Source organism: Peromyscus californicus, unplaced genomic scaffold (assembly GCF_007827085.1).
Source record: "Peromyscus californicus insignis strain IS unplaced genomic scaffold, ASM782708v3 Scaffold_11__1_contigs__length_118956290, whole genome shotgun sequence".
Taxonomy (NCBI): domain Eukaryota; kingdom Metazoa; phylum Chordata; class Mammalia; order Rodentia; family Cricetidae; genus Peromyscus; species Peromyscus californicus.
In genome coordinates, this window is record NW_026294402.1 from 17,279,503 (window position 1) to 17,290,454 (window position 10,952).

A 10,952-nucleotide genomic window follows, 5' to 3' on the forward strand; every position below is an offset into this window, starting at 1 on the left:
AAACAACAACAAAAACCCAAGTGATTCTTATTTATTTGTTTATTTATTTATTTTAGATTATCTGTTGTTTCTGTGTATAGATATTTTCTCTGCATGTGTGTGCCTGATGATGATCATGGAGGTTGGGGAGGGCATTGGATCCCCTGGAACTGGGCTGTCATGTGGGTTCTGGGAACTGAACCCAGGTCCTCTGGAAGAGCAGCCTTAACCACTGAGTGCTCTTAACCACTGAGCTATCTCCCCAGCCCTAAAAAAAAAAAAAAATTTTTTTTTAAAGATTTGTTTATTTATTATGTATAGTGTTCTGCCTGCATGTATGCCTCCACACCAGAAGAGGGATCCAGATCTCACTGTAGATGGGTGTGAGCCACCATGTGGTTGCTGGGAATTGAACTCAGGACCTCTGGAACAGCAGCTGAGTGCTCTTAACCTCTGAGCCTTCTCTCTAGCCACCCTAAAAATAAATCAATAAAATAATGACTGTAGACATAGTGGAGCACACCTGTGATCCCAGGACTTGGGAGGTAGAGGCAGGAGGATCAGGAGTTCATGACCGTCCTTGGCTGCATTGCACGTTTGAGGCTGGTCTGAGCTGCGTTAGACAAACACCAAAAATGGCAGTCAGGAGACAGAGCATGTGTTCATACTCAGAATGGCTATAATTAGCCAGCTGCCTCTTGGAGGTTTCCATTGTGGTCTGTCCTTCACCCACAAGGCATTTTCTCTCCATACAACAGGCCCAGTGGTAACAGGGCTGCCATGTTACAGGACAAGGTTCAAGCTTTGATGTTTTCTTTCTGCTGTATCAAAATAATTTATTCCTTGGGATCTGAGATCCATAGGCTCTTCCACAACATTTGAAAAACCGTGACTAGGGAGAGTGCCTAGGTGGCAGCCCACTCACAACCTGTCTCCTGTTCCTCCAGGACCGCTCAGGAAGTGGCAGCGAGGAAGACTGAAGCAGACATTCCAGAGTCCTGACCCCGAGGCACACGTCCCAGCCGAGATGGAGTAGCCCTTAGCAGTGATGGGTAGCACCAGATGTAGTTTCGGACTTGGAGAACTGTACACATGCACTCTTCCACATTTATAGGCAGAGAAGAATAGGCCTGTCTGTCGGCCCTGGCCTGGCCTTGAGTCTCTACCAGCATTAACTGTCTAGAGAGGGGACCTCTTGGAGGCGCCATCCACCTCCCCAGGCCCAGTCACTGTAGCTCAGCGTGGATGCATGCGCGTGCCGTCCACTCCTTGTACTGTATCTTACTGGACAGAGCCGACTCTCCAGGAGGTTCACAGGCCCCGCGGGTATGTCAGTGTCACTGGAGTCAGACAGTAATAAATTAAACCAATGACAAGCCACCACCGGCCTCTCTGTGCTCCTTTTCGCTACAGGAGGGTCTGAGCCACAGAGAACAAAGACCTCTGGGCAAAGTACTGGCCATGTCAGAGGCACAGGCGGGGTTTGCATCCCTACCGCTCACACATGCCAAGCAAGCCAAATCAGTGAGGTGTGGGTTCAAGGGAAAGCCTCCATCTCAATGTGTACAGTGGAAATCAATCAAAGAAGATGCCCAACATCCATCTCTGTCTTCCATATGTACACACACTGAGCATGTGTACAGGTGTATACACACACTGCTCATACACACATCCACTTGGGCAGTCCATAATTTAGGCTGGGTAGGTGGCACCACAGGAAGCAGGGCCAAACCCCAATCCAGTCCAGCAGTCCTGTGCTCTAAGATGGAGGCATGGAGAAGAACCTCCAGGCTCTCAGAGCGGCATGTCAGGGCAGTAGCAAATAAGAGACCTTGCTTCAGATGGGGAGACAGCCCACACCCAATATTGCCTTCACGTATGAATTTGTATTTAAACATACACAAAAATATTCTGTTTTAAATTATTAGGTGTATTTATTTTATGTATGAGTGTTTTGCCTGCATGTATGTATGTGTACCATGTACATTTCTAGAATGCATAGAGGTCATGTGAAGGTATTAGATCCCCTGGGACTGGAGTTACACATGGTTGTAAGCCATGTGGGTGCTGGGAACCAAACCTGGTTCATTACAACAGCAGTAAGTTCTCTTAACCACTGAACCATCTCCCCAGGCCCCCAAACAAGTAATCTTTTAAAATAAGATTTAAAGGCCGGGCGGTGGTGGCACACACCTTTAATCCCAGCACTCAGGAGACAGAGACAGGTGGATCTCTGTGAGTTCGAGGCCAGCCTGGGCTATAAAGTGAGTTCCAGGAAAGGAGCAAAGCTACACAGAGAAACCCTGTCTCAAAAAACAAAAAAATAAAATAAAAAAGACTTAAATAAATAGTTAGGACTTGCCTTGGCACTGTGCTCTTAAGCCCCAGTTCTTCCTGCAGCCATCCCTTTGCCTTCCAGGTCTCCATACTGTTCAGCCGTTGCCCACCTGTAGCTACAGCTGCTTGGGTGCCACAGTTCCAGAAGCACACAGTACTGCCAACCAGTGCAGGCCTGCCCGGCTCTTCCTTTGGCAGCCAGCTCTTTGAGCTCTGTTTTCAAACTTAACCAGCTTAAAGTGTGTACAGCTTCTAGGATTCTGCACAGATAACAGTTGCTGCCTGAAGCCTTGGCCCACATGTGTGCCACTGAGCCTCAGCACAAGCGCTAGCCCTTCACCATACCACCGAATGGCTGCTCTCTCCCTCTGTGTCCATCACTGCTGCTCCTTGAGCAGGGTTTTAAAGAGAGGATTTTTAGAACTCTCTATGTACACCAGGCTGTAGATCTTGAACTCACAGAGATCCACCTGCCTCTGCCTCCCAAGCGCTGGGATTAAATGTGTGCGCCCCCATTGCCTGGCGGCTTTATTTTCTTTTGAGACGGTTTCAGGTAGCCCAGGCTGACCTTGAACTCAGTGTAACTGCAGCTAGCTTTGAACCTCCTCATAATCCCAGATGCTGAGATTACATACTTGTAACACACTTGACTGCTTCTAACTTTAATGTTCTTGAATGTTTAGAAAACTAGTTTGTGCCAGGCGGTGGTGGCGCACGCCTTTAATCCCAGCACATGGGAGGCAGAGCCAGGCAGATCTCTGTGAGTTCGAGGCCAGCCTGGTCTACAGAGTGAAATCCAGGACAGGCACCAAAACTACACAGAGAAACCCTGTCTCAGGAAAAAAAAAAAAAAAAAAAGAAAGAAAGAAAACCAGTTTGCTGGGGCTGGAGAAATGGCTCAGTGGTTAAGAGCACTGCCTGTCCTTCCAGAGGACCCGGGATCAATTCCTAGCATCCAGGTGGCAGCTCACAGACTGCCTATAACTAACTCTACCTCCAGGGGATCCAGCACCCTCATGCAGACATAGATGCATACAAAACATCAAAGCACATAAAATAAAAATCATTTTAAAAAAAGAACCAGTTTGCCAGTTGGATAATTTCATGGTTTCATGGTATTGTAGATTGAGAGGCCAGTTTAAAGATGAGTTCTAGCCAGGCAGTGGTGGCACACGCCTTTAATTCCAGCACTCGGGAGGCAGAGGCAGGCGGATCTCTGTGACTTCAAGGCCAGCCTGATCTACAGAGTCAGTTCCAGAACAACCATGATACACAGAGAAACCCTATCTTGGAAAAAAAAAAAAATCTAGGGACTAGAGAGATGGCCCAGCAGTTAAGATGCTCTTCCAGAGGCTCCAGGTTCAATTCCCAGCACCCACAAAAAGGCTTACAACAGCACTCCATGCATGCAGGCAAAGCACTCATACACATCAAATAAAGATGCCTGCTTTTGGTCCCTGTAGACGCAGGAAGGTCTGTGATTTCAAGACCTGTATAATGAATTCCAAGACAGCCAAGGGTTCGTGGAAAGTTCAAAAAAAGGGGAAAAAAATTTTTGTTTTGGGACCAGTCACGGTGCTGCACACCTTTAATCCCAGCACTCAGGAGTCAGAGGCAGGTGGGTCTGTTTGCATTCTACATAGCAAGTTCCTGGACAGCCATCACTACATGGATGAGAATTTATCTTTGAAAAAACAAGGCCTGGGAGCCAGAGAGGTGGTCCCTTTACTTGACTTGTAGAGCCCGGGGCTGGGGGTGGGGGTGGAAGGGCGATCCCACTCCCTCGAGCTGTGCTCTTGAACTATAAACAGGGTTTTTAGTTCTTTATGTGCATTGGTGTTTTGCCATGGAACTGGAGTTACAGACAGTTGTGAGCTGCCATGTGGGTGCTGGGAATCGAACCTGGGTCCTCTGGAAGAGCATTCCGTGCTCTTAACCGCTGAGATGTTTGCCCTCTGAGGTTTGAATTCAGGCCCTTCAGATCATGAGGTTGACGTGCTGCCTTCTGTGCTAAGAAGGCACTAAAGTTTTTTAATGGCATTTAAAATCTAGAGTCAAGCCAGGCATGGTGGCGCATGCCTTTAATCCCAGGAGGCAGAGGCAGGGGGATTTCTGAGTTTGAGGCCAGCCTGCTCCACAGAACAAGTCCCAGTGCAGCTAGGGCTACACAGAGAAACCGTCTCAAAACAACAACAAAGCTAACATGACACATCAACACGCGGGTATGATAATGTCGTTCATTATAGACAGCAGCAAAGTCCACAGTGCCCCGACAGGGTCTGTACAACCCTGCATCTCTCTAGGTCAGAAACCGCTCCCTCATCCTTCTGTCTCTGTGCAACACTCATACATCCAGCTACCTTGAGGCCTGAAGTGGCTGCCGTTGTCCTGTATTCCAGCTGTTCACGAAGAGCGAGGAGGGTCACACACACACACACACACACACCCCCATTGTAACTGTCCACATCATTTTTCTAGGCTGTTGACTGCACAACTGAAATGGCCATTTTGTGAGCTGGGACCTGCATCCTGTCTCATCTGAGAGGCAAGAAACGAGGGCTGGATTTAGAAGTGAAATGACCCAGTACAGGACACTTTGGGTTCAGCATCGAGGGCATTGCCGAGTGTCATGGGGACTTGGGCCATGTAGGGTGAGAGGTCAGAGGAGCAGGTCCGCCTCGTCCCAAGCTGCCCTTTGCCTGAGGCTGGTGACAGCCCCTTCCGGCCCCACCCCTGCTGGCCTATGGTGGCCTTTCCCCTCTTCCCTGCTGGTCTCACCCCTGAGCTTTCCAGATCCCAGTGTCTAAGGGAATCTGTCCACTTCAGAGATGGTTCAGACAGGGCCACTTCTCCAAAACTGTGAGATCCAAGCCTAAGTTTCAGGGGTGCTAGGGGTCTGAGGAGGGGTACAGAACCTGGAAGGTGGTAATGTCTTGGGGAGAAGTGTGGGTTACACAGCATGTAACCATTGCTAGGAAAATGGCATCAGGGGTGGGGGCTTGGCATGTCACCTCCCACCGCACGTGCTCCACTGAAACGCACCCTCCAAATCCCAGTGAAGCTTAGATTTCTTCTTCCCTTCAGCTCTGAGAAAGTGGAGTCACAGAAGTGACACCACTGCTAAAGGCAGGTCACCAGGACCAGTGTGCCACCCAGTGGGTAGAGTGCTCCCTCTCCTGCAAAGGCCTGGCCTCCCCTCTGGAGTCGCATAAAGTTGTCCTTTGACATCCACAAAGTCCCCGGCCAGGCAGTGGAGGTGCACACCTTTAATCCCAGAATTTAGGAGGCAGAGGCAGGCAGATCTCTGCTGTGGGATGTCTTTCTGTATGCTGTGACTATGTGTTGCTCTGATTGGCTGATAAATAAAGCCATTTGACCTATGGCAAGTCAGGTTATAGCTAGGTGGGAAATCCAGGAGGGAGACAGGAAAAAGAAAGATGGAGGTGGAGACGCTATCCCGCCGTCCAGGAAGCAGCATGGAATGAAGTCAGTTCAGGATCCCAGCTTGTGGGATGGTGCCACCCGCATAAGGGTGACACCTCCGTGTTAGGTTACCTCAGTGAACCTAATCTAGAAACTCTCACGCCCAGAGATTTGTCTCCAAGGTGATGATTAGACTGTAAGTTGCTGGCTTCAGTGGAGAAGGCTGAAGGGAAGACAAGCCTGCCTGCTTCCCCTCTGTCCTAAAATGCCACACCCAGAGTGGTGGGTCCTAAGCCCCGACGGGTACCTTGCTGTATGGCCTTTCCTGGGAAGATGTGAATAAACCTCTATTCCCCTCAAACGGAGTGCTGGCAACGTATCAAAAAACCATAAAGCCATAGAACACATGGCAACATATAGATGAATAGAAATGGGCTGAGTTTAGTTATAAGAGCTAGATAGCAAGAAAATTGAACCATAGGCCATGGCCATGCAGTTCGTAATTGATAGAAACGTCCGTGTGTTTACTTGGGTCTAAGCGGCTGCAGGACCGGGAGGAACAGGAAAACTTCCCAGCTACAGATCTATGACTTCTAGACCAGTCTGGTCTACAAAGTGAGTTCCAGGACAATCAGTGCATGACACAGAGAAACCTTCTCTCAAAAAACAAGGTAAGCCGGGCGGTGGTGGCGCACGCCTTTAATCCCAGCACTCGGGAGGCAGAGGCAGGCGGATCTCTGCGAGTTCGAGGCCAGCCTGGGCTACCAAGTGAGTCCCAAGAAAGGCACAAAGCTACAGAGAAACCCTGCCTCGAAAAACCAAAAAAAAAAAAAAAAAAAAAAAAAAAAAAAAAAAAAAAAGGTAAAAAAATTTAAAAAAAAATTTTTTTTTCTAGACAGGGTTTCTCTGTGTAACAGCCCTGACTGTCCTAGAACTAGCTCTATAGAACAGGCTGGCCTTGAACTCGCAGAGATCTGCCTGCCTCTGCCTCCCTAGTGCTGGGATTAAAGGCATGGGCCACCACCACCCAGCTAATAAAAAAAATTTTAATTAAAATTATTTTTGTGGGGTAGGGAAATGTGTGCCACAGGATCAGAGGAAAAATTGTGGGGATTGGTTCTCTCCTACTGTGTGGGTCCTGGGGATCAAATTCAGGTTGTCAGGGTTGGTGGCAAGTGCCTTTACCCACTGAGTCATCTCACAGGCCCCAAAGCCCTTTATTAAAACCCCAAACAAGGGTCTGGAAGCTTAGCGCGACAGGTCAGAGGATTTGCTGCTCTTCCAGAGGACTAGAGTTCAGTTCCCAGCACCTAAGTCAGCTTGGTAACTCCAGCTTCAAGGAATTAGGTGCCCTCTTCTGGACTCCACAAGCACCTGGAAGTGCGTGGGGACACACAAACAATGACCACCTACCCATGGGACTCTGGTGTTTAGTCTTTGGTAACCCTTGACCTTCATGTTCTCAGGATCCCTCCCTCCCTCCCTCCCTCTTCTCTCTCTCTCTCTCCCTTTCTCCCCCCCCCCCCCCCCCCGCCACGCCCCCCCTGCTTTTACACTCACTTGCCATCTGCAAGTTTCAGTCATGGGCCTCTAGATAAGAACTGAGCTTTGGCCTCCAGCGTTTGAAGGTTCTGTGGGCACTAGCGCCTTCATCCTGAAGGGGCTTGCCCTCGAGCTAGCAAAGTAGCAATGTGGGGAAAGGCGCAGCACCAAGGCTGGACCCCACGTGCTGGAGGGAGAAAACTGACTCCCCTCCTTAGAGGCACCATGGCAGGGCCCTTCACCCCAGACACACACGCAGTTCTCATGTCCTCTGGGTTTGGCTGACTTCAACCTTCTCAACCACTGTAGCCATATACAGCCCTGGATAGAACTGCACAGGCCGATGTCCTCCTGGCCCTGCAGCCTCATGGCTCACGGGCAAACACATGCATCTCCATTAGCCTGTGGCACATGACCGTCCATCTCTAGAGCTCCGGACTGTCCTTTCTCAGGGCCCTCACAGGCCATGGGGACAGTTAGTAAAGCAGTATCTGACCTTGTTCTGATGGCCTCCACTGGTGTCTGAGTCCTCATCCATCCCCTCCGCTTCCTACTCTGATTCAGACTCCTACCCCAGCCTCTCCCACCTAACCAGCCCATTCACCTCTTCCTTAGACCCCTCCTGCTATCACCCCACCCAGTATGGGAGCCCACAGGAGGCACGGAGTTAGAGCAGGTTTCTCTTCCGCTCAGGAACCCTCTGTGGTTGCCACCTTAGTCTGGATAGGAGCCAACCCCGACCCCAGCCCGTGGCGGCTCACTAGGCTGGCATTGTCGCATTGGTTTTTTGATACGTTGCCAGCACTCCGTTTGAGGGGAATAGAGGTTTATTCACATCTTCCCAGGAAAGGCCATACAGCAAGGTACCCGTCGGGGCTTAGGACCCACCACTCTGGGTGTGGCATTTTAGGACAGAGGGGAAGCAGGCAGGCTTGTCTTCCCTTCAGCCTTCTCCACTGAAGCCAGCAACTTATAGTCTAATCATCACCTTGGAGACAAATCTCTGGGCGTGAGAGTTTCTAGATTAGGTTCACTGAGGTAACCTAACACGGAGGTGTCACCCTTATGCGGGTGGCACCATCCCACAAGCTGGGATCCTGAACTGACTAGAAGAGAAGCAGCTCATGCCCATCTCAGGCTCCCACCATGATGCCCTCCAGGCCATGATAACCAGCGTCCCCTCAGTGGCGACCAGAATAAAGCCTTCCTTCTTGTCTTTGTCTGCATCCAGGCAGACAGGCCCCTCAGCTCTTCCCTGGTGCTGCTGACAGGTCACAGGAGGCGTTACCAGTCCCTCCCCACCCCTGCACCCTGGGGGAAATGTCTTATATCCGCAGAGGCAGGAATGCAGAAGAAAGCCCAGGACTCTCAGCACAACCCTGAGTCACCGCTGTGACCTCATCACCCCACAGCTTGCTGTGTGCGTGAGCTCCACAGGTGCTGCCACACACGCCTGGGGCCCTGAGATTGGTCCCTGGAACCTATGAAAAGGGGGAAGGAGACAGCCAACTGTATAATGTCGTCCCCTCAAAAACAGTTGTGTCATTTGTGTGCTCACAATAATAACCACAAGCAACTTTTTTCTTTTTTTCCTGTTTTTTTGTGACAGGGTTTCTCTGTGTAGTTTTGGTGCCTGTCCTGGATCTTGCTCTATAGACCAGGCTGGACTTGAACTCACCGAGATCCTCCTGGCTCTGCCTCCCGAGTGCTGGGATTAAAGGTGTGCGCCACCGTCACTCAGCTATGAGCAACTTTTTATGTCCTCATCCCGTCATCCTTGCTGGGCATGATGCTGTGCAACTAGTTCAGCTCAGGAGTCTGAGGCCTAGGAGTTTGAGGCCAGGCTGGGCTACATAGCGAAAACCCACTTTAAAAAACACAAAAGGCTGGAGAGCTGGCTCAGCAGTCAAGAGCACTGGCTGCTGTTCCGGAGGACCCAGGTTCAGTTCCAACAACCACATGACAGTTCAAAACTGTCTATAACTCCAGCTCCAGGAGATACAATTCCATCTTCTGGCCTCTGAGGGTACCATGCACACATCAAGCACACATATCTCCATCAGGCAAGATAATCATATACATAAATGATTTTTTTTATAATTTTTTTTAAGATTTATTTATTATGTATACAATGTTCTGCCTGCACACCAGAAGAGGGCACCAGATCTCATTACAGATGGTTGTGAGCCACCACGTGGTTGCTGGGAATTGAACTCAGGACCTCTGGAAGAACAGCCAGTGCTCTTAACCTCTGAGCCATCTCTCCAGCCCCCCGGCGATTCTTTAAAAAAAAAAATCCTATATGGGCTGGAGAGATGGCTCAGAGGTTAAGAGCACTGGCTGTTCTTCCAGAGGTCCTGAGTTCAATTCCCAGCAACCACGTGGTGGCTCACAACCATCTGTAATGAGATCTGGAAAAACAAAAGAACATCAACAACAAAAAAGGTGGCACGCGCCTTTAATCCCAGCACTTGAGAGGCAGAGAGTTTGAGGCCAGCCTGGTCTACAAAGCAAGTTCCAGGACAGCCAGGGCTACACAGAGAAACTCTGTCTTGGGAAAAGCAAAACAAATCAAAATCCTGGGCCAGGCATGATGGCAAGTGCCTTTAATCCCAGAATATAGGAGGCCGAGGCAGGTGAATCTCTGTGAGTTCCAGTCCAGCCTGGTTGCACACAGAAAGACTCTGTCTAAAAAAATAAAATAAAACGAACAAGGAAACAAAAATCAAAATCCTTGGACTAGAGAGAGGTGTCTGAGTCAGGGTTATTGTTGCTGTGATGAAACACCATGACCACAAACACCCTGGGAGAAAGGGGCTATGTGGCTCACACATCCCCACTCAGGCCACTGAGGGAGGCCAAGGCAGGAACCCAGGCAGGAGCTGAGGCAGAGGCCATGGAGGGGTGCTGCTCACTGGCTTGCTTCACTCGGCTCGCTCAGCCTGCGTTCTTATAGAACCCAGGACCACCAGCCCAGGGGTGGCACCACCCACCATGGGCTGGGCCCTCCCCACCAATCACTAATTAAGAAAATGCCCTATAGCCTGCCTGCAGCCGATTTTATGGAGGCATCCTCTCAATTGAGGGTCCCTCCCCTCAGGTGACTTTAGCTGGTATCAAATTGACAAAATTAACCAGCAAAGATGGCTCAGCTGGTTGGTAAAGTAACTGCTGTGCAAGCGTGGGCCGGAGCTGGACCCACAGCACCCACAGGAAAAAACCAGATGTGGGGGGGGGAGGTATGTGGGGGGTATATGTGGTGTGTGTGTGTATGTGGTCTGCGTGTGTGTGGTGTGTATGTGTTTGTGGGTGTGTGTATATGGTATGTGTGTGTGTATGTAGCCTGCATGTGTGTATGTGTGGGTGTGTATGTGGTGTGTGTATGTATGTGTATTATGTGTATGTGTGTATCTGGTGTGTGGGTATGTGGGTGTATGTGGTGTATGTGTGTATATGGTCTGCGTGTGTGGTGTGTATGTGTGTCTGGTGTGTGGGGGTGGGCATATGTGGTGTGTGTGTGGTATGTATGTGGTGTGTGTGTGTGTGTGTGTGTGTGTGTGTGTGTGTGCGCGCGCGTGCGCGCGCGCGCGTGCCTGCAGGAAGACCAGGGCATCCCTGTGGCTTGCTAGCCAGCCAGTTTATCAATCAGTGAGTGCTGGATTCAAATAGCT

The 10,952-nt window shown here is 50.0% G+C and overlaps 1 protein-coding gene across 1 annotated transcript in view; it reads left to right on the forward strand.

Moving 5' to 3' along the window:
- The window catches only part of Smarca4 (SWI/SNF related, matrix associated, actin dependent regulator of chromatin, subfamily a, member 4), a 93,141-nt gene extending 91,782 nt beyond the window's left edge, over positions 1–1,359 (forward strand). Inside the window, 1 exon segment of the mRNA XM_052754267.1 lies at positions 927–1,359. Coding sequence (XP_052610227.1) covers positions 927–959 — 33 coding nt within the window. The 3' untranslated portion in view covers positions 960–1,359.
- Positions 1,360–10,952: the final 9,593 nt, after the last annotated feature.